General features: G+C 42.8%; 1 protein-coding gene across 7 annotated transcripts in view; it reads left to right on the top strand.

Annotated features, from left to right (window-relative positions):
• The window catches only part of LRRC7 (leucine rich repeat containing 7), a 628,763-nt gene extending 605,007 nt beyond the window's left edge, over positions 1 to 23,756 (top strand). For 6 of the 7 annotated variants that reach the window (XM_056111009.1, XM_056111010.1, XM_056111007.1 and 3 more), the window contains one exon: positions 23,207 to 23,756. In XM_056111009.1, coding sequence (XP_055966984.1) covers positions 23,207 to 23,314 — 108 coding nt within the window. In that variant the 3' untranslated portion in view covers positions 23,315 to 23,756. The remainder of the gene's footprint in view (positions 1 to 23,206) is intronic. The other variant, XM_056111012.1, reaches the window with a different exon arrangement.
• The last annotated feature ends 189 nt before the right edge of the window (positions 23,757 to 23,945 follow it).

Raw genomic sequence — 23,945 nt, forward strand, 5'->3', positions numbered from 1 at the left:
CTCCTTAGAAGGAAATTACTAGCTTTGTTTTCTCCATGAAATTTGAAAGAAATCTTTTTAAATCAAGCTGAAAAATATGTAGCCAATTAATCACAAATTTCAAATTTATCAGCATGGGGCTCTAGGTAGAGAAGCATTCCATAGATCTGAGATCAGTCTGGGAAGATGTCTTTTTTCCATGACTGATACAAAAAAAAATATTTCTCTCCAGGGCTGGAGAGATAGTACAGTGGGTAGGGCATTTGCCTTGCACACAACTGACCCAGGTCCAATCCCTGGCATCCCATATGGTCCCCCAAGCACTGCCAGGAGTTATTCCTGAGTACAGAGCCAGGTGTAATCCCTGAACATCGCTGGGCATGGCCCAAAAAGTAAAAAAAGAAAAAATCCTCTCCAGGCTCAGAAAATAAATATGTATTTATAAATATAGACATTAAAATGTTACTATACCTGTACCATATGTAAGTGTATATGCATAGTATATAATAAATACATTTAGATATAGATATACTGCCTCTGGATATGAATAAAATGCTGACAGGAAATAAGAATTAAATTAGTATTCAGCTGCAGGCTTACAATATTTTCAGGCTGTGAAATTCTAGAAAGATTATAGAAGGTGAGACCATGAAGATTTAGTACTTCCAGTCCCTCCGCCGTGATACAGCAACAGTAAAGTTAGCAACGAAGTTAGCAAACAGCAAACGGTATTACTAATGCAAGAAATAGGAACTTGAGGCTCATGAGGTTAATAGCCAAAAATACTGCATTCGAGCTGCACCTGGGACTTCTCCCTCCACAAATGACTGCCAAAGTTTGGTCATTTTATTTTTGCTCTAGATCACCTTTGTGTCTTGTACAATAAAATCAAAGTCGGTTTCAATACAAGAAAATAGCACTCAGACCTTAATCAAATAAATTATTGCATTTACCGTTTCATTCATACTAGTCAGAAAGCGTATGTGACCAATTGTACTTTCTGACAAAAAAATGTAAGAATGACTAAATCTAAATGGAAACCCTTACCTGTCTTAGTGGTTAAGTGAACAAATTAATTTTTTTGTCTCTTCCTCATATTATTCTCTTAGTTTAAAGACCACTGGGTAAAATTGATTAATAACATTGAATTATCTTGTCATTTACAGAATCATTAGAACATGTTCTCACTAGAGTAAATGGATCACAAGTCTTTATAACAACCTGGAAAATCACAGGGAAAGGGGGAAAAAAACAGAAAACAATGATCTCCCTATGGAATGCAGTTACTCAGTTTGATCTAACCCAAGAGCAAATAGTAAAATAGCAAAAGAGAAATCATTTTCCCAAACCTCCTCCAAACCCAGAAGTGCTTGGTACAAGAGTTCCCTTTCTCTTTTGATAGCTCTTTATCCACATTGTAAAATTTTTTAAATTGAGTTTACAGTAATATTAATATTGGTTTCTCATGCACATAATTCCAACACTATCCACCACATTTTATTGTCTATAGATATATGTATGATTATGCTATTTGAGCTTCCTGAAAGTGTATGCTTATGCACTGATGTTAACTGAAATGTGGTCCCATCATTTTTCTGGCATTTTACTATTCTTTTTTTTTTTTTTTTTTTTTTTTTTTTTTTTTTTTTTTTTTATTTATTGAATCACCTTGGGAAAGGTTACAAAGCTTTCAGGTTTAGGTCTCAGTCATGCAAATATCAAACACATTTCCCTTTACCAATACTTTTTTTTTTTTACCATGAAGAACCCCAATAAAACCCCACCCCCCACCCCTCCCAGTCCCTGTGGGGCAGATGAATTCTAGTTAACACTCTATCTGCTTTGATTAGATTCATTGTTTTAATAAAATATTCACCACTATTATTTAGAGTTTACCCCCCCACCCCAAATCAGACATGCTGAAAAAGCATTGTGACGTGATTTGCTTTCTACAGCTGGGTTCAAGAATTAAATGTTGGTTTTGGATTTCTGCTATTTTACTTATTGACCCTGGAAGTATTTATACTGAAAGTCAGATAGTTAAGAAATTGGTTTCTGTGCTCTGGAGTCGTGGCCATGCTGGAGAGCCACTAGTGGGGGGCAACTGGTGGCCTCGGTAGGGCGTGAAGGGCAGACCGAAACGCCCCCTTCCCATGAGGTTTTAGTCGCCCCCCACTCCCCCGGCTCATACCTGCTGTCCACAAGGCTCCCACGCGGCCGCCATCTTTCTTTCCAGAGAGGAGAAGGCGACTGGGGCAACACCCTTTCCCCTCCGGACAGACATGATGGCCTGGATTAAAGCATAGTCCTTTCACTTTTCTGCTCCAAGCTGCCGGGTTCTGCATTAAGTCCCTGTGCTTCTGGGGCTGTGGCCGTGCTGGAGAGCCGCTCGCGGGGGGCAACTGGTGACCTCGGTAGGGCGTGAAGGACGGACCGGAACGCCCCCCTTCCCATGAGGTTTTAGTCGCCCCCACACCCCCGGCTCATACCTGCTGTCCACAAGGCTCCCATGTGGCCGCCATCTTTCTTTCCAGAGGGAGGAGGGCGGAAGGGACCAACACCCTTTCCCCTCCGGGCAGACATGATGGCCTGGATTAACGCATAGTCCTTTCACTTTTCTGCTCCAAGCTGCTGGGTTCTGCATTAAGTCCTTGTGCTTCTGGGGCTGTGGCCGTGCTGGAGAGCCGTTCATGGGGGGCAACTGGTGACCTCGGTAGGGCGTGAAGGACGGACCGGAACGCCCCCCTTCCCATGAGGTTTTAGTCGCCCCCACACCCCGGCTCATACCTGCTGTCCACAAGGCTCCCATGCGGCCGCCATCCTTCTTTCCAGAGAAGAGAGGGCGAATGGGGCAACACCCTTTCCCCTCTGGCAGACTTGATGGCCTGGATTAACGCATAGTCCATTCACTTTTCTGCTCCAAGCTGCTGGGTTCTGCATTAAGTCCTTGTGCTTCTGGGGCTGTGGCTGTGCTGGAGAGCCGCTCGTGGGGGGCAACTGGTGGCCTCGGTAGGGCGTGAAGGACGGACCGGAACGCCCCCCTTCCCATGAGGTTTTACTCGCCCCCGCTCCCCCGGCTCATGCCTGCTGTCCACAAGGCTCCCATGTGGCCGCCATCTTTCTTTCCAGAGAGGAGAGGGCCAATGGGGCAACAACCTTTCCCCTCCAGCAGATTTGATGGCCTAGATTAACGCATAGTCCGTTCACTTTTCCGCTCCAAGCTGTTGGGTTCTGCATTAAATACTTGTGTTTCTGGGGCTGTGGCCGTGCTGGAGAGCCACTCGTGGGGGGCAACTGGTGGCCTCGGTAGGGCGTGAAGGACGGACCGGAACGCCCCCCTTCCCATGAGGTTTTAGTCACCCCCACACCCCCGGCTCATACCTGCTGTCCACAAGGCTCCCATGTGGCCGCCACCTTTCTTTCCAGAGGGAGGAGGGCGGAAGGGACCAACACCCGTTCCCCTCCGGGCAGACATGATGGCCTGGATTAACGCATAGTCCTTTCACTTTTCTGCTCCAAGCTGCTGGGTTCTGCATTAAGTCCTTGTGCTTCTGGGGCTGTGGCCGTGCTGGAGAGCCGCTCGTGGGGGGCAACTGGTGGCCTCGGTAGGGTGTGAAGGACGGACTGGAACGCCCCCCTTCCCATGAGGTTTTAGTCGCCCCCGCTCCCCCGGCTCATGTCTGCTGTCCACAAGGCTCCCATGTGGCCGCCATCTTTCTTTCCAGAGAGGAGAGGGCGAATGGGGCAACACCCTTTCCCCTCCAGCAGATTTGATGGCCTGGATTAACGCATAGTCCGTTCACTTTTCTGCTCCAAGCTTCTGGGTTCTGCATTAAGTCCTTGTGCTTCTGGGGCTGTGGCCGTGCTGGAGAGCCGCTCGTGGGGGGCAACTGGTGGCCTCGGTAGGGCGTGAAGGACGGACCGGAACGCCCCCCTTCCCATGAGGTTTTAGTCGCCCCCACACCCCCGGCTCATACCTGCTCTCTATACACAAAGTGATCCATGGGAAGTAAACCACCTAACGTTTCTCTCTGAAAATCATAGTTAAGCTTTGAGCACGGCCACAGCCCCAGAAACACAAGTACTTAATGCATAACCCAGCAGCTTGGAGCAGAAAAGTGAACGGGTTATGTGTTAACCCAGGCCATCAAGTCTGCCAGAGGGGAAAGGGTGTTGGTCCCTTCCGCCCTCCCCCCTCTGGAAAGAAAGGTGGCATTTTACTATTCTTTTTTCCAGAAAAAACACTATACTTATGAGTCTAGGTGTAAAACTATAAGGATTAAAGTGCTTACCTTGCATGCAACCAATCTTGGTTCTAACCTCAGCACCACGTGGCCTCCAGAGCTCACTGGAGCACAGAACTGGGAGTCTCCCCCAAGCATTCGCAGGCGTGGCCCAAACCCTCCCTCACACCCACCAGTAAGGTGATTCCATTAAATCATGTAAATTTTTTCCATACTTTACCTTTTTCCTGAAGTGTCAGCTTTGTTAAACATCACAATTTCTTATTTCTAATGCTTTTTTTCTGGCTAAAAAAAATAGTTTTATTATTTTTACCTTCTACAATTTAAATATATCTGACTAAAGGAAAATTTATTGATTGTAGTTCCTCTGTTGAAAAGTACCAGGTAAAAAGAATATATTACACTTGATAGCCAAAGTGGATCACAATTAAAAGTGCCTAAAACCACCCCCAACCACAAACAAGTGCCAAATTTTGGTAGGAGAGGAGAGAGTCAATGGTTTATAGATAATTTTCTAATGGCATCCAAACTTTTCAGCCTTCAAAATAATTTTTTTCATTTTTTAAACTTTTTCTTTTTCTTTTTTTTTTCAGAGAGGTGGGGGCACACAGTAGTTGTTCAGGCAGTACACCTGGCTCTGAGCTTAGGAATCTTTCCTGCCGGAGCTCAGGGAACCATATAAGGTGTCAGCGATTGAACCCTGGTCTACGTGCCTGCTGTACTATCTCTCCAACCCCCCAAAATAGTTTTTTCTAATTTAGGGTACACAAATATAATTACCCAAATGAAGACAGTTTCATTGTCTCTTCAACCTTACCTTTGGAATTTGGATTCCAAATAAAAGATTAAGAAAATTTATTTAAAAAAAAAAACCTTTTATAAATCAAAAGGGCTGGAGCAATAGCACAGCGGGTAGGGCGTTTTCCTTGCATATGGTCGACCTGGGTTTGATTCCTCCACCCCTCTCGGAGAGCCCAGCAAGCTACCGAGAGTATCTTGCCCGCACGGCAAAGCCTGGCAAGCTACCCATGACGTATTCAATATGCCAAAAACAATAACAACAAGTCCACAATTTGTTGTAAGACATTACTGGTGCCCGCTCAAGCAAATCGATGAACGACAGGAGGACAGTGACAGTGATAAATCAAAAAGTGATATAAATATTAAGTAAAGGTAAAGGTAAAAGGTAAAGGCCCTCCCGTTGATCGTCGATTTGCTCGAGCAGGCCCAGTAACATCCCCATTGGAGACTTTGTTGTTACTGTGTCTGGCATATCGAATACTCTCGGTAGCTTGCCAGGCTCTCCGAGAGGGGCGGAGGAATCGAACTCAGGTCGGCCATGTTGGCCGCTTGTAAGGCAAACGCCCTACCCGCTGTGCTACCGCTCCAGCCCATAAATAAATATTAAGTAAAACTGAAAATCAATAGAGACAGCACATTAACCCTATTCTAACTTCCATGAGTGGGCTAAAATGAAAGTAATATTCATTAACCATTTATTCATTAAATAATATACATTAACCAATTTACATTAATCGGTGTAGATATCATTGATATCACACAATATCCCAGCAAAGTATCTATGGTTGACAGTTAAATAACTGTTTGAGCTTCTTCCGTTATACAATAGCGATTCTTCTGGAGTAAATTGTACCAGTAGCATCATTTCATCACATTCTTTTGTTTGGAGAATATGCAACCACCACCCGATTTCACCAAGTATTTTGAATGATACTTGGGCTGGAGCGATAGCACAGCGGGTAGGGCGTTTGCCTTGCACGCAGCCAACATGGCCAACCCGAGTTCGATTCCTCCGCCCCTCTCAGAGAGCCCAGCAAGCTACTGAGAGTATCTCGCCCACATGGCAAAGCCTGGCAATACCCGTGACGTATTCGATATGCCAAACACAGTAACAAGTCTCATGATGGAGACGTTACTGGGCCCACTCGAGCAAATTGATGAACAACGGGAGGACAGTGATACAGTGATGCAGTGATTTTGAATGATAAAGTAGGGCATAGTATTTGAGTTCCTGCAGTTATTCAAGATGTGCCTGGAATTGTATAAAGCAATAAATGAAAAGAGGGGAAAAGGCAGGAAAGAGCTGGCACCCAAACATTCAAGAAAACAAACTCCCAGTCTGTCTTTTTCCAAGAACAGACTCCTCAGAACGAAAACAAGTCCAGCTACAAAAACCTGCCTGGAAAAAAAAAAAAGAGGAAGTTGATTTTGTTGTTACTCTTTTCCTGGCAAAAGCCAAAAGCAATAAAGTAGAGTTTATTGGGGAAAGTGCTGTAAAGCCAAGGTAGGAAATTCATTTGTTAGAGATGTTTATTCAGCGTGTTTGATAAGACAGAAGCAGACATTTAAAAATCAGAGCAAAGAAATCAGTCACTGTTTCACGATTACTATTTATTATCTGCTCCCTCTCTGAACTTCTAGACAGATAATTCCAAAAGTCTTTTGTTGAGTCAGTTCTCACTTGTCATGTTGTTGGGTTGGTTCTTCTGTTTTGTTTTTGTGTTTTTGAGCAGGAACTCATGAAATATTCAAGCAGCAAGGCAGGTGTGCTCTTCAAACAGAAGGGAGATTCTTTTCTGTGGTTTAGTCTGTGGAGATTTTTTTTAATAGCACAGTAAAAGCCATTAAGGCTTCAAGCTTTCTCACATTTCACAAATTTTTCATGCAAATCTCTAAGAACTTAAAGTCTGTCATTCAGAATTGTGATAGGAAATGTTTTCACATGACCTGACATAATCAATGTAATTTTGATCATATAGTGTATTCAGCCCAAATTGTATCCCAAGATTTGATGAGCATAGTCTGTCAGATTAAAATTATAACAGGTGAATGAATTCCAGCTAATTACATGAAATACTCACATAAAAGTTTCACTATGCCTCGTGATGCCTAGTGGTCAGACAACATGAAGACGTGCCCTGATAGCTGTCATGTGGTTCTTGTATTGTTTTATTTTATTTTGGTTGACTTTGGTGTCCATACTCAGTGGTGTTCAGAGTACACCAAGCTCCTTGCTTCGATGGTGGCCCCCAAGGCTGCTTAAGGAACTGTGTGATGTCGGGGGTCAAACCTGCAAAGCATGTGCTCCAATCCTTTTTGCAATTTTTCCCCACTCTTGTATGCTATATTTTTGCAGTTTCTCTTAGTCCAAGAGATAAGACATTCCAAGTCTAAGCCTTTAGTGCATATCTAATACTAGCCTTTTAAATGTTGGTCCATTGTAGGTGAATTTAAATCAATGCAAAACCCCCATATCCAAATATCTCATTCCATTTCTCTTCTGAATTCTTAAACCCTGAGCTGCTGCCTTATCAAATAATCCCAACAGCCTTGTGGAAAATTTTTAAATGCAGAGTTTTAAATAAGAAGATGACCACAGAATTCCTGAGATAATTGAAGCATCTTCCGGAGAATTTCCGAAACATAAACATCCGTAATTTATCCTCTTAACAAAGCATTTACCAGAAGGAAGTCGAAGATAAATCTAGGAAGGACCTTGAGGATAAAATCCACCAACAAAGTGTGTCTTAGAGTAAATCAATGTGCTATAATTGCAAAGCTCTACTTTAGTCAGAATTATAAATAATATTTCCATTAACCCTCTGTCTTTTCATGTCTAAATCATTAAATGGGGAAATTAAAAAAACATTTTGTGACAGATCTCAAGTGGAATTTAATAAGGAAGGATGTCTTCTGGAAATAACAGAAAGATTATAACACATTGTTCCTTTATATGTTCAAATCAGCTAAAGTCAGAAGCCATTAATTACATGTTCTTGAAGCATAAACTTTTCAAAATATCTTTTCTTTCCTAAATTGCTTTCTTATTAATTTCATTTTAACTTAATAAGCCGTTCATTTGTTTCTCATTTTTCACTGAGATACAACTGCCTCAAAATTACACACATTTTATTATAACTTATGATAAATAGTGTTTATATAATACGTACATATAGCCAAATGTGGCAACGTATTAAATTTTCATTAACTTGGCATTTATTCTTAAAATCATCTTTTCCATGTATGTTATGCATATATCTAAAATATTAATGTACAAATGAAGATTATAAGCATTTCATTTTCAAAGCATCATTGGATTTATGCTTTCCAATTAAAACTGCATAGTAGCAGCCTTTATTTTCTTAACTCTTTTCATTCACCAGTGCAAAACTACCACAATGCTTTGCTAACTGAAATACTGTGATTCTTCGGGTCTTTGTTTTAATTGTAAAACCTTACTCAAATTGCCTAATATCATTTTTCCCCTAATATCATTTTTTGATTCCCTGTCTGAACTGTCCCAAATAGGTAAGACAAAGAGCTATATTTATTTTCTAAAAGACAATATAAACTCTCTTTTCTCTTCTATCCGAGATATAAAAGGGATTTTTACAACTGAGATTCTGTCATTCTCCTTCTCCTCACATCCCTCTTCCAAACCCGACATTATTGCATTAGATTCAGGAAATAATTTCCATTCTCAAGAAGTAACTAAATTCTTATTCAAAGGTGAATTCATTGAATGAACGCAGAGTATTTATTACAAGCTCTTACAAAGAGGCAAAGGAAAACACAGGTGTCAAGATACAACACAAACCTCTGAAACACCAAGTCCCATCTGGCCACATGCTGTGAGCTTAGATATTTCCTGTCATCTTTCTGAGCCTCACATTTTTATCTTTTTTTTTATAATTGGGGTTAATGAAGCAAGAAAATAGAGATCCTTCCCCAAACATTTTTTCCTTCCAGCCTGTGGCTTAACGAAATTTGTGTTTCTTAAATTCAAGCAACTGATAGTGAAATAATATTAATGGGTTGTCACTAACTTTAATCAATAGGTTGTTTTAAGGTGGCAGTTCCTGATCTAAACAATTGACATACATTAGCTCCCTTAATCCTCATCACATTTTCTCAAATAATGTGCTGATCAGAGTCCTTTTGATACTTTGAATACTGACTGCCCCTAGTTGTCTTTTAAACAGGCCTCTAGGGACTGGAGAGATAGTACAGAGGCAAGGTGCCTGCCCTGCACTCAACTGACCCTGGTTTGCTCCCTGGCATCCCATTGGGTTCCCTGAGGAGCACAGGGGCACAGAGCCAAGAGTAAGCCCTAAGAACTGCTGGATGTGGTCCAACAACCCCCCCCCTTCCCAAAAAACTATTTGTTCACCAAAACTCTGGTTTAGATCCAGAACATTTCTGGGGGCCAGAATTATAGGGATATGCCCTTTGTTTGTTTGTTTTGCTTTTTGGGTCACACCCAGTGATACTCAGGGGTTACTCCTGGCTCTGCACTCAGGAATCACTCCTGGCAGTACTTGGGGGACCATATGGGATGCTGAGGATTGAACCTGTGTCAGCTGCATGCAAGGCAAATGCCCTACCCTCTGTGCTATGGCTCCAGCCCCTGTGTGTCCTTCTTTTGATTTGACTCAGGGATCTAATTCTTAATCATCCAGCTTATCCTTCTAGGACATCAACCATATGTGTGTTTCCAATGGCAGGACTCTCATCTGTCCTTACGCAGTGGGAAAGGAAACACTTAGGCTTGACCATGTGCTACAACAACACAAATCCAAAGCTAACGCTGCCCAGGGGTGTCTCGCTGGACTGGATCAGCACCTTGCCTGTGGTCCTAAGTCTCTGAAGCCTTGTGTGTCGGAAATAGGCCCAGACCCACAGCCAGAGTGAGCCCCACTGTGCCCTGATTCTGCTCTTTCAAAACCCGTTAGAGCAGAAATCTGGGTTTGCTCGGACTCACTGAAAACACAATTTCTCTTGGATTTCCAACTGCATCCATAAGCACCCCTCCCCCAAGCCTTTGGGAGATGGCGCCTCCTGCTTCTCTTGTTAGGACCAGTTTCCTGTTTCAGACCCTTTGAACCTTGGTATCCAGTAGAATCCTTGTTCTTCCTCCTGCAGTGGGGCTGGGGCCAGCTTTCTGCCAGGGGCTGGCCGGAAGGGGCGGGCTCTGGTTCTCCTTCCCCTTCCTCCTTCCGCAGGCAAATCTTCCAGATCTGCCACCAACGCTCTTTTAGTTTTGCTCCCCGGATCCAAAGCCGCCCCTCCAAGGACTCCCCAAGTCAAGTCTCCCTTCTTCCCTAGTATTCCCCTTGAAACATGTTCTCTGATCAGTCTCTGGCTTTCTTGCAGTAAATACTAAGCTGCAGAGAACCTTAACAACTGGCTGCCCTCTGCACCACATCCTCACCTCCAGGCTTTCCTTTACTTTCCTCCAGGGTCCATAAACTCCTTTGTTCCCCCACCCCATCCCTGCAGGTTCTTTCTTCTTCCTGGGATGCCATGGCATTACCACTTCATTCATACTTGTCTTTCTTTTTTCTTTCTTTCTTTTTCTTTTTTTTTTTTTTGACCCTGGTGCCAAATGAACTGGTTCTAAACTAAAAATAGTCTCCTTCTTCATGATGGATTTTTCTCTCCACACTCCAGATACTACCCTGGCAGGTAATCTCTCTGTCTTTTCTACTTTTGTGAGCAAAAACTCACGTATGGCTCTAACGATGCCTCTGAGACAGAGTCCAAACTAACGAGGACAAGAAGTCCAGCATTTCGATTGATTCCAATTATGGAGGCAGCTCAGTTAAACCTGAGAGGAATCTGAATAGGAATCTTGGCTTCACAGCCAAGGTAAAGGATAGAATTTTGTTAGGGAGTGATGGAGCAGCTGTTTTAAGGACTGGGGCAGATGTTCATTATTGTAATACGATCAATCCTAAATCAGTTGAAATCATTGGATGGTCAGAGCAGAGAAATAATCCAAAGGAATATGATGCTATCAGATGATCATCCTGGCTGTCACCTCATTCCACTCAATTGGTCCCTTTGATATGTAGCTCTTCCTTCTCTAAAATAACAAATAGGGGGGCTGGATAGCACAGTCAAAGTACAGTGGATGAGGCATTTGCTTTGCATGCTACTGGCCTGGGTTTGATCCCTGGCTCTGATTCCTCAAGCTTCACCAGGAGTGATCCCTGAATACAGAGCCAAGAGTAAGTCCTTAGGGGCATTGGCTGTAACTCAAAACCCAGAAAAGTAAATAAATAAATAACAGGGGGTAGATCGGCACTTTCCACTCTTCAGGAGCACTATGGGTGGGAAGGTGTTAGTAAGTATGCTGGTTTCAGAATGACAACCCCTTCTCCTGTTACTCTAACTCTACTCTCTCTCTCTCTCTCTCTTGTTCTCTCTCTCTCTTTCTCACACATAGACACACTCTCTGACACACTCCCTCTCCCACACACATACACTCTCACACACTCTCTCTCACACACACACACACACACACACTCCCTCACACACACATGCTCTCTCACACACACACATACACACTCTCTCCCTCTCTCACGCACACACATTTTCTCTCTCTTTCTCTGAATTTATCTGCTGTTCCAAACAGTTCCCTCCATCGAAACTTTATCACCATGATTCCCACCTATACTAAAAGCTATAGTCTGTAAAGTCACAATTTTTAGTTTTCAACTCTCATCAAAATTATTATCATTGCAGACTATCTTAAAACCTTAAAACCTGCCTACAAAGTTTACTTCACATACAGTGAGCTGTTCATCGATTTGCCCTAGTGGGCCCAGTAACATTGTGAGACTTGTTACTGTGTTCGGCATATCGAATACGTCATGGGTAGCTTGCCAGGCTTTGCTGTGCAGGCGAGATATTCTCGGTAGCTTGCCAGGCTCTTGGAGAGGGGCAGAGGAATCAAACTCGGGTCAGCCGTGTGGGCCACATGCAAGGCAAACGCCCTACCCACTGTGGGCTAGAGCAATAGTACAGCGGGTAGAGCGTTTGCCTTGCGTGTGGCCCACACGGCTGACCAGAGTTCGATCCACTGTGCTACAGTGAGCTTAAGAGACTCAGGCTTGAGACAGGAAAAGTGGGTGTGGTCTTTTGCTACATCTACTCTTGCCAGGGAAAAGCACCAGAAAATTCTTTGGTTCTGTGCCTCAGAGAGTCTGCTTCCTGGGAAATCTGCCGTCTTTTGGTTTGGAGTTGTTTTTTGTTTGATTTGGTTTGGTTTTGTAATCTGCCTTCTGTTGAATTGCTCTGGTGCTTGACTTATTTCTTCTGATCTTAGTTAAGCATTCATTTGCTTCGTGTTGGCAAGAACTGAGGCATTTTCTACTTTGTTTCTGGCTGTGCCCAGGGTTCGTTTCTCTTTCTGGACTATCACCTTTCTGATGGGATTCTCCCTGTTTCCTCCTCTTGCTGTTTATCTGTCCCCAAAGGCTAGTGCAGTGGCCTGGGCTCAGATGGGATACATTTTGGGTTAAAAAGAAATGAAGAAGACTGGTGAGATTGTACAGTAGGTAGGGTGCTTGCCTTGCACACAACTAACGGACCCGGGTTTGGTCATTGGAATCCCATATGGTCACAAGGCTTTCTCCAGGCATGATCCCTGAACGGAGCCAGGAGTAAACCATGAGCACAACTGGGTGTGGTTCCCAAACCAAAACATTAAATAAATAAATGAAGAGTGATCATGGGAGAAGTGGCCCAGCCTTCTTTGAAGATCTTTTGATAAATGCCTCCTTCAAAACTAATAGCTATGATTCATTTCCTCTCTGGGTTGCGTGCCAGTATGTCCGACCACTGATACCAAGTAGAGACATGTTGTTTCCAAAAGTAAGAATTGGCAGATCCGAGGATGATCGTTATCTCCTCTGTGGCCTCCAGCTACATTCCTTACCCCTGGAACACTGAGATACAAACATTTAGTACAAGTCCCTAAAAAATAATCTTCCTGGTTTTGCATTTCTTCAAGAATTTGTGTCTGCAGGTAGAGAATTGCTGCACACACCCAGAAAATAATTAATATTCTCTTTAGTTTGGGTTTCGGAGCCATACCCAGCTGTGCTCAAGGCTTACTCCTGGCCCTGAGCTCAAGGATCACTTCTAGTGATGCTTAAGGGACCCGGTATGATGTCAGATATCAAACCTGGTTCCAATGCATACAAGACAACCCACTGTTTCATCTCTGTAGTCTCTAACTGAACAGAGGCCTTATTTTTTTTTTCACTATCAGGGATCAAATCCAGGGCCTCACACATGCAAGCAAATGTTCTACCACTGAGCCATGTCCCTAGTTTCATTGGGAAAGTTCAGGAGCTCCATTATGAAAGTTAAGGACTGGAGCAATAGCATAGTGGGCAGGGCGTTTGCCTTATATGTGGTCGACCCAGGTTCGATTCCCAGCATCCCTTATGGTCCCCTGAGCACCACCAGGAGTAATTCCTGAGTGCACGAGCCAGAAGTATAAACTCTGTACATCGCTGGGTGTAACCCAAAAAGCAAAAAATAAAAGAAAGTTAAAATTTTGTTTCATAACTTTCAGTTAAACGAGTGGCATTTAATTGGCATTTAATATTCACCTCAAAACCATGGTGGATTAACATACATAGCCCAAGTTTGAAGTTTATCTGAAGTCAGAACAATAGAAGCGAGAGAAGAATGTCCCATCTGCTGTGTTCTCTCATCTACATCACTGTCCGGCCAGAAATAGCAACAAGTGGGGCCCAGTTGTCTGCTTTTTACAATTTCTTTTCAAACAAGAAATTTGGGCTGTGTTACACATTAAAAGTTCTACTCCTCCACTGTTCCTCTCTGCCAACATACATCCCCACACAGATATAAGCCTTATCAGGGAGAGAGATTAATCCAAAGAAATTTAGATTCCTAAGTTATGCCAAACACAGTAACAGCAAAGTCTCCAATGGAGACGTTACTGGGCCCGCTCGAGCAAATCGACGATCAACGGGAGGGCCTTTACCTTTACCTTTACCCATTCCTACAGGGCTAGGTATTTGTTCCCTAGCTCTTTCCTTATCTGTAGTAGCATTGCTGTGTGTTTAAAAGTTCAAGATTATAGAACATTTCTTCTTTTTCTTCTTTTTCATCTATTTTTTGGTTTTAACTTGTTTGCTTTGTGGTGGTTTGGGGTTGTTTTTTTGATTTTGTCTGTGGGCCACACCCAGTGATGCTCAGGGGTTACTCTTGGTTCTGTGCTCAGAAATCACTGGCAATGGTCAGGGAAGGAACTATATGGGATGCCAGGGATTGAGCCTAGGTCAGCCGTGTGCAAGGCAAACACCCTACCCACTACTATTCTATCTCTCCAGCCTCCTCCCTTTTTTGGGAAAACACTGCTTTTTGGTCACCTCATTAGCCAACCAATTTCATAAACTTATAATGTTAGATAACTTTCATCTAATTCATAAAATTATACTGTGGAGCGATAGCACAGTGGGTAGAACTTTTGCCTTGCACATGGCCAACATGGCTGACCCGAGTTCAATTCCTCTGGCCCTCTCGGAGAGCCCGGCAAGCTACCTAGAGTATTGAGCCCACACGGCAAAGCCTGGCAAGCTACCCATGATGTATTTGATATGCCAAACACAGTAACAAGTCTCACAATGTTATTGGGCCCGCTCGAGCAAAATCGATGAACAATGGGAGGACAGTGACAGTGACAGTGAACTGTGTTGCTAGTGATGACATATTGCATATTTCATTGAATCCAAAAATGCCAAAAGCAGTAAAACATCTTGAGTAGATATTTGGAATGTTAACAGTATTTTAAGAAATAACAAAAAATAAAACAACTAAGGCAATCAGATCCAAAATTAGTATTAGTCCATGAAAATTTGAAAAGAGTCAACCAAGTAAAAGTCTCTATCACCCATACTTTGCCAGTCTGATAGTCAATCAAATTAATTGTCTTATATTTCAAGAAAACACATGATTATCAATCATTGAGTTTCTAAGCATTAGTCTTTCCAAATTTCAGCTTCTCTCTAGATTAATAACCAAAAAATATATATATTCCAATCAAGAAAATACACAAGTTAATATAGAGAAACCTGCTGAAGCTTAAGTATTCATTACGGAGAAACATGCACATTTTATGAAAACAGTGTCAAAGGATGGCAGCTAAAGTGCTGAAGTAGGGGCTGGAGTGATAGCACAGTGGGTAGAGCGTTTGCCTTGCACACGGCTGACTGGGTTCGATTCCCAGCATCCTATATGGTCCCCTGAGCACCGCGAGGAGTGATTCCTGAGTGCAAAGGCAGGAGTAACCCCTGTGCATTGCCAGGTGTGACCTAAAAAGAATAAATAAATAAATAATTTTTTAAAAATAAAGTGCTGAAGTAGTAGCCTTAAATGAGCTAAGTTTAAAATGAATTTGATTACTTGGATTGACGATTCTTAAGTAGCAATGATAGGTATGTCTATTATTACTAATATCTGTGCTTTAGCCTGAGGAATGGCTTTCATTATTTTTTTTGTAGGAGTACTGCTATTTATTCAGCCATTGATTTGGCTGATTGAATTGGGCATGAACTCCACCTTACTTTTTTTTTCTTTTTTATAATTTTACTTATTGAATCACCGTGAGAGCAGTTTCAGGTTTAAATGTCGGTCATATAAAGAAACACCCGTCCTTTCACCAGTGCCCATTTTCCACCACCAAAAACCCCAGTATATACCCCATCCCACACCCTCCCCTTACCTGTGGGGAAGATGGTTTCCACATTACTCTCTCTCTCTACTTTGATTACATTCAATATTTCAACATCAGACCCACCTTTTTTTTTTTTTTGCTTTGCTTTTTTTTTTTTAATTTTTATTAGTGAAACACCATGAGGTACAGTTGTAGACTTACAACTTTTTGTGCTTGGGTTTCAGTTATATAATGACCAAGTACCCATCCCTCAACCAGTGCCCATTCTCCACCACCAAAGATCCTGGTAGCCCTCCTCCCAACCCCCAGCCACCCCATCCCACCCCGTCTCTGTGGCAGGGCATTCCCTTTTGTTCTCTCTCTCCTTTTGGGTGCTGTGGTTTGCAAAAGAGGCATTGAGTGGCAATCATGTTTGGTCTATAGTCTACTTTCAGCATGCATCTCCCATCCTCCCAACACCTTTTATTTGGTGCTCCCTTTTCTATCTAAGCTGCCTTTTCCCCAAGCATGTGCGGCTGGCCTCCAAGCCATGTAGTAAACCTCCTGGTACTTATCTTAGCCATTCTTGGATGTTAGTCTCCTATTTTTTTACTTTATGTTCCCCAGATGAATGCAATATTTCTATGTCTGTCCCTCTCTTTCTGACTCATTTCGCTTAGCATGATACTTTCCATGTAGTACCACCTATATATAAATTTCATGACTTCATCTTTTCTAACAGCTACATAGTACTCCGTTGTATAGATGTACCAAAGTTTCTTTAACCAGTCATCTGTTCTCGGGCACTCCATTTTTTTTCCAGATTCTGGCTATTGTGAACAGTTCAGCAATGAACACAGAAGTGCAGATGTCATTTCGACTATACTTTTTTGCCTCTCCGGGATATATTCCCAGGAGTGGTATTGCTGGGTCAAATGGGAGCTCAATTTCTAATTTTTTTGAGAATTGTCCATACTGTTTTCCAAAAGGCTGAAACAGTCGGTGGGAACCAGCAGTGAAGGAGGGTCCCTTTCTCGCCACATCTGCACCAACACCAGTTGCTTTTGTTCTTTTGGATGTGGGCCAGTCTCTGTGGTGTGAGATGATGTCTCATTGTTTTGATTTGCATCTCCCTGATGATTAATGATGTAGAGCATTTTCTCATGTGCCTTTTTGCCATTCAGGTTTCTTCTTTGAGAAAGTTTCTGTTCATTTCGTCGCCCCATTTTTTGATGGGGTTGGATGTTTTCTTCTTGTGGAGTTCAGCAGACCCACCATTATTATTTAGGATTTTACCCCAACACTCAGATCTGCGGAAAAATCAACAGTAGGAACTTTGTTTTCTATTGCTGGTTATGAATAACATATGATGTTGCTCAGCCACAGCAGTGGCCATGTGTTTTTTGGAATTCCAAAATTTTAACAATTAAGTCTGGAGGGATTTCTGCCAAAACCTGCTGAGTTCCGAGATTTGTTCCTGAGTTTCTTGGATCATGGCCGTTAAGCAGCTTGATCAGGAGCCAGAGAGGCCGTTCGTGGGCGGCCACTGGGGATCTCGTTGGGTTGAGTAGGAAAGGGCCGGCTCCACCCCCATCCTGCGAGGCCTTGCATATCTCATCACTGTGGGCCCAATTCTGACTGTCCAATGACCTCTGGAGGATGGCAGCCACTGAGCCGCCAAGGGGGAGCAGGCAGGGGGACAGCACCCTTTCCCCCCCGGAGTGGCCCAGCACCGGTAACCTACTACGGGGACTGAACGCATTTCTGCCTAAAGCCGCTGGGTTCTGAGATTTGTTTCTGAGTCTCTGGGATCATGGCCATTAAGTAACTCGATCAGGAGCCAGAGAGGTTGTTCGTGAGCGGCAACTGGGATCTGGTTGGGTGGGGGAGGAAAGGGCCAGCTCCAACCCATTGTCTCTCGTCACTGTGGGCCCAAACCTGACTGTTCAGTGACCTCTGGAGGATGGCAGCCACAAAGCTGCCAGGAGGAATAGGCCAAGGCACAAAACCTATTCCCACCTGGGGTGGCCCTACACCGGTAACCTACTGCGGAGTCCAAACACATCTCTACCAAAAGCCGCTGGGTTTTGAGATTTGTCTCTGAGTCTCTGGGATCATGTCTTTAAGCAGTTCGATCAGGAACCAGAGAGGCCTTGCCTGTAATTATATAGCTGAGCCGGAGGTGGTTTGTGGGTGTGTCTCCCACATACCTAATTTTTGGCCGTTTACTTTCTTGGTAAACTTTGCCCCAAGTTTTTGGGATCTGGCCAAAGGCACAGCAGCAATTTTGGAGTATCTGGAAGTCTGAAGGCGCCATCAGGCTGCTGATGCACTCGCCTCACAGGTACAGATTGACCTGCTGGCGGCACCATACTCCCTGAGGAATGGCTTTCTTAAGTGTATTGGATGGGATTAAGATTAAGAATCATGGGTATAAGGGCTGGAGCCATAATACAGTCCATAGGTCACTTGCCTTGCATATGGCCAACCCAAATCCAAACCCCAGAATCCCGTATGATTCCCTGAGCCCTACCAGGGCTGATCCCTGAGTGCAGAGTATAAGTCTTGAGCACTGCTGGATGTGTTTCCCCAAACCCCAAAAAGAATCATAGCACAGATAATGAATGCACTTGTCTTTAGCACTGAGGTATAAGTCTTGAGCACTGCTGGATGTGTTTCCCCAAGCTCCCCGCCCCCCCAAAATAAAAGAATCATAGCTGTGGACAATGAATGCACTTGTGCTTAGCACTGAGGAAAGAGGAAATGATCGCATACAAAGTGTCTAAACTCAGAGCTGAGGTCACAGCCCCTAAGGAGGTAATGCATGCAGCAACAACCCGGAAGTCTCTGCTTCAGCTACGTAGCATTGACACGTGTGGCCGGAAATGCTGCATCAGGGTCACCTCAGGCACAGAAAGGAGTCTTCTCTGAGAGGTGGCCAAGGGTGTTTTCCAGATAGCCCCGTGGAGAGGACCAGCCAAATATATCTAGAAATTTATAAAGAGACCAGGAGTCCTGCAGGAAATACACATTTGCGGCTTACCTAGATAGAAGTTTTGTTCTGGTCACAAGTCTAGCATGTCTCCAAAGATAGGGCTGTTCACCCCTGACATTGAGGACCCCCAAGGACGTGTCATAGAAGCCCACCAGAGGCAGCCAGGAGGATGAGGTGGAAGAGAGAATTAGTAAGGGAGCCAGAGGTGATGACAGCTACAAAGCACCAGCTACATGGAACCTGAGGAGAGGAGACACAGTCATCCCCGCTGGCTGTCTGCTGGTTACACTTTTTTTTTGCTTTTTGGGTGACACCCAGTGATTCTCAGGAGTCCTGGCTCTACACTCAGAAATCACTCCTGACGGTGCTTGGGTACCATGTGGGATGCTGGGGATCGAACCCGAGTCAGCCGCGTGCAAGGCAAACGCCCTACCCACTGTTCCATCGCTTTGACTCCTGAATGGATTCTTTTTGAAGCCCCCATGGTTTATTTAAAAAGCCCTTTTTCCTGGGAAAAGGGAAAGATGGTACAAAGGATAAGGCCCTGACGTGGCCCGTGACTGTGGTCGTGACCCTGGTTTGAATCCCTGCACCATATGCAGTCCCCTAAGCACCCCACAGGGGTCCCTGAGCACTGCCATATTTCACCCCAAAAATAAACAAAAATTCTTTTTCCTGATGCCAAACTCATAATCCTCACCTCAGTCATTCTAATGCTGCTTGTTTCTACATTTTAATTTTCCAAACTGTGCATTCGCAGTTTGTGTCCTCGTGATGAATTGATATGAGGAAGGAAACCCCTTTTCGCGGGAAAGCTACGGTGAAAATTTGAGTTTGAACGAGCCCTATTTCTTATTTGTATTCTACCTCCATCATAAAATTTAAATAAAACACAGGCATATCATCTTTATTATGCCTTTCTTTCTTTTGTGTTTTATAAGACAATTCCATTTGTTCAGGATAATGTTTTCCTAAAATGAACGCATTCGTTGGATTCCTAGTTTATTTCAGGAAAGATTCATTTTGTTGATTCCTTTTGAGAAACAACAGTCTCAATCTTGGCGTTTCCTACCCTGTTAGTGACAAAGCGGGATGCTTTTGGAGTAGCCTACCAGGTTAGAACTCTTTTTTGGAAGGGGGGAGGAGGGATACATCCAGTGGTACTCAGGGGACCATGCGGGGTGCTGGGGATTGAACCCAGGTTGGCCACGTGCAAGGCAAATACTCTACTCACTGTATTATCTTTCTAATCCCCAAGGCTGGAATCTCTTATACCTTTATACCTTGTCTTTTTTTTTTCTGTTTCAGAAATAAGACAACCCAACAGTTACCCACTAAATTTTTGCTTTGATCCCTAGGACTCAATCACTTCCACTTAAATCAATGTCACAACCATCTTTTGGCTTTTTTCCAAACTGATAAGAGGTCAGGTCAGTTCTCTAGGTGATTGAACCAACAGTAGCTTTCTCCCTCTGTGGCACTTCCGCCTTCTCCACTTCTGGCATTTAAAAGGTATGCATATGTGAAGTTGGAAAAAATCTGAATTTCTGAAGCGAAAGGGCTGAAGAAGTCTCTTGAACTTAAACTGAAGTGATATACAGCTATTTTGTTTCTGATAAGTGGCATTTGGGCCTCTGTTTAACTTGGGTGTAAACAGCTCTGGCAGTATTAGGACAAATTTTGTTTTGCATAAAATGAAATGACTTTCTCTCAGTTACCAATGAACAGTTTGAAATGAAAGGAGCCCCTGTTTTCCCTGGCCATGGATATTATTCTTCTACTATATTATATATATTATATAATATACTGCATATATATTATATACTGTATATATATATATATTATATACCACAAATGAATGCAGTCATTCTATGTCTGTCCCTTCTGATCAATGGTTGGAACTAACCACAAGTGTATGTGGGGCAGAGGGTAGGTAAGATAGAGAAGAGACCAATATGACAATAATAGCTGTGAATGATCATGCTGGACAAGAGCTGAGGGTTAAAAGCAGGTAAGGGAAATTTTTGATAACCTTTCAATATCAGTATTGCAAACCACAATGCCCAAAAGGATATTAGAGAGAGAGAGAGAGAGAGAGAGAGAGAGAGAGAATAAAAGCATCTTCCATAGAGGCAGGCAAGGGGTGAAGGGATGGGGGTGGGGTCATGGGAGGGGAGGGAACCTGGGGACACTGGTGCTGGGAAATGTATACACTGGTGGAGGGGTGGGTGCTGGAATACTGTATGACTGAAATTCAATCATGAACAACTTTGTAATGGTCTATTTCACAGCGATTCAATAAAAAAGTTAAAAAAAAATAAAAAACAAAATGAAAGGAGCATCTGTTGATGCGGGGGTGATACAGGACAGTGTTGTGACTGACACCCATTAGTTACTTGAACATTTTTTTTAATCTTTGCAAGGGGAAAACTGTAAGTAATAAGTTTTAGGTAGTTAATTTAAATGTGTTACAGGTTTTCATGTTTAAGATACGCATTTTCCCCAACATTCAGTGAAAATCCTTGCAATGATGTGGGTGACGACTTTACCCTAGGACAAAAGGTTGTGTGTGTGTGTGTGTGTGTGAACCCCGGTTAGCTCTGTGCAAGGCAAGCATCCTATCTACTGTACTATTTCTCTGGCCCAGTAAGCAAGTGAAAGAGAAAGAGAAAGAAAAGAAAGAGAAGGAATAAAAAAAGGAGAAAGAAAGAGGCCGGAGCTATAGTGCAACAGATAGGACACTTGCCTTGCATATGGCTGGCCATGGCTTGATCCCCGGCATCCCATATGGTCCTAGAGCCTATTGGGAGTGATGCCTGAGCACAGAGCCAAGAGTAATCCCTGAGCACCTCTAAGAGGTGTTGCTCCCCTCAAGAAACAAAAATAAAAATAAAGGAAAGAAGGAAAGAAAAAAAGGAAGGAGGGAAGGAAGGAAGGAAGGAAGGAAGGAAGGAAGGAAGGAAGGAAGGAAGGAAGGAAGGAAGGAGAGAGAGAAAGAAAGAAAGGAAGGAAGGAAGGAAGGAAGGAAGGAAGAAAGAAAGAAAGAAAGAAAGAAAGAAAGAAAGAAAGAAAGAAAGAAAGAAAGAGGTGCTTGCCCTGCACTTGGGTTTGATCCCTGGCACCACATAAGGTTACCAAGCATTGCCAGGAGTGTTTCCTAAGCACAGATCCAGGTGTAAACCCTGAACACTACTAGGTGTGGCCCAAAATAACAACAATAAAAACATAAAAGAATATGCACAAACAAAGAACTTTTCACTGAATTCAGATCAGACGTAACTATACTGTGGTGTTTGTGCACAATTGTGCCATTTTCCTGAATATTTGACCATGACAGTTGGGTGGTTTCACTGACTATATGTAACAAGAACACAGCAACCCTTGGACCCTCCCAAATCATCTCATGCTAAATTCCTGCAGGAACAAAACATATCAGAACTACCACAAAATTCACAGGTACACTGGTCTTCAGGCTGAAAACTCTGAGGCCTCCCTGAGACAGGGGTAGCCAGAGTTCCACAGATCCTGGAGCTCCTGGGGTACACAGTCATGTGACACCTCAAAATTCCACAGCACAGTTGGAGCACAGCAAATTAGATAGGAAAGTAACATGCGAGCCAAACAAGCTCAATAGTGAAACAATTAACACAAAAGGCTCACCTAGCAACCAACAGCTCAAAAAGTCCTCAGACAACGCCTTTGTAAGATATGATAATTTTCACAAATTCTCTTTTACTGAACTCGTTATTTGATAATTCCACTTACCATTTTGTTGTAACAAGCAATATAAAACTATCTTGGAGAGAGAGAGAACAAAAGGGAATGCCCTGCCACAGAGGCAGGGGGGATGGGGGGATGGGGGGTGGGAGGGATACTGGGATCCGTGGTGGTGGAAAATGGGCACTGATGGAGGGATGGGTACTCAATCATTGTATAACTGAAACCCAAGCACAAAAATGTGTAAGTCTGCAACTGTACTTCATGATGTCTCACTATTAAAAAAAAATTTAATTAAAAAAAAAAAACTATCTTGTGCCTGCCAAGGGGACAAGTGTGGGGTCGGGGTGGGAAACAGGGGGCAATGTTAAAGGGAAGGTCACTCTGATGGTGGGGTTGGTGCTGGAACATTGAATGATTGAAACAACCATATTATAAACACAACGTTTAAACATAATTTAAAAAAACAACAAACCCTCCAGAGAAACACATCTGTCTGTCTGTCACCAATCTGCTTCACTGATTAGCAGTGACTCAGACTGCCCAAAGCAGCCCTGGGCAGGACATGCTCAGGACAGGAGATCTATTTGAATTTGCAAATGGTGCTGAATCTAAGGGAACTCCCTTTTTTTCATCATAACTGCAATTCTATTGTGAATTTTAAAATCTAGCAACTTCTAGCTGCTCAAGACTTCCTTGGACCTTACAGTGACAGGAAACAGGAAACAGTGACAACTACCTAGCATTGACTGCTCTGTTTTATTTGTGTCTTTGCAGGCAAATGGACATAGTTTTGTACATATGGAACATGAAAAAGCTGTATTACTACTGAAGAGTTTCCAGAACACAGTAGACCTAGTTATTCAACGTGAGCTTACTGTTTAAATATTTTTTATAAATAGTGAAGATACGTCTAGCCAGACCTAATGTTCAAAAATAAATTTATACATAGAAACAAATTTTGCCAATTGCTGGACCAATGGCAAACATTAGTGCCAAATGTATAATACTATATGTTAGCACTGGTCATCCTTAAAAATGTTAACTATATAAATATGATGTTCATGTGGTTACGTATTAGTTTAATTGTCAGCCTCCGGCTGCGCATCGGTGCAGTTTGTTTTTGTTATTGTTTTTGTTTTTAATCAAATAAGTTTCTTCTCAAAGTGGATTTCCTATAATTTCCAAGCACGGAAGCACACACAACAAGCTCTTTATGAATTCTGCTCTCCATCGGAAACACTGCCTCAAAGTTGTCTATGCCTTTATATAGAACATACGAATATAAAGAGTTGTAATTCCCATTAAATATTTCTAGCACAAGGTATATGTTGGCATCTATACAAAAAGAATATAGAGAAAAACGATATTTTCATAAACTAAACATCTCGGATTGAGAAAGAAAATATATCTTAAAATAAGACTTTACTATATTGAATCTTTTTCAATAAAAATAACATGATAATGCCTTATGAAAGTAACTGTACATATGGTATAAAGTGTTTGTATTGGGTTC

Source organism: Sorex fumeus, unplaced genomic scaffold (genome assembly GCF_029834395.1).
Source record: "Sorex fumeus unplaced genomic scaffold, SorFum_2.1 ptg000011l, whole genome shotgun sequence".
Lineage (NCBI taxonomy): Eukaryota > Metazoa > Chordata > Mammalia > Eulipotyphla > Soricidae > Sorex > Sorex fumeus.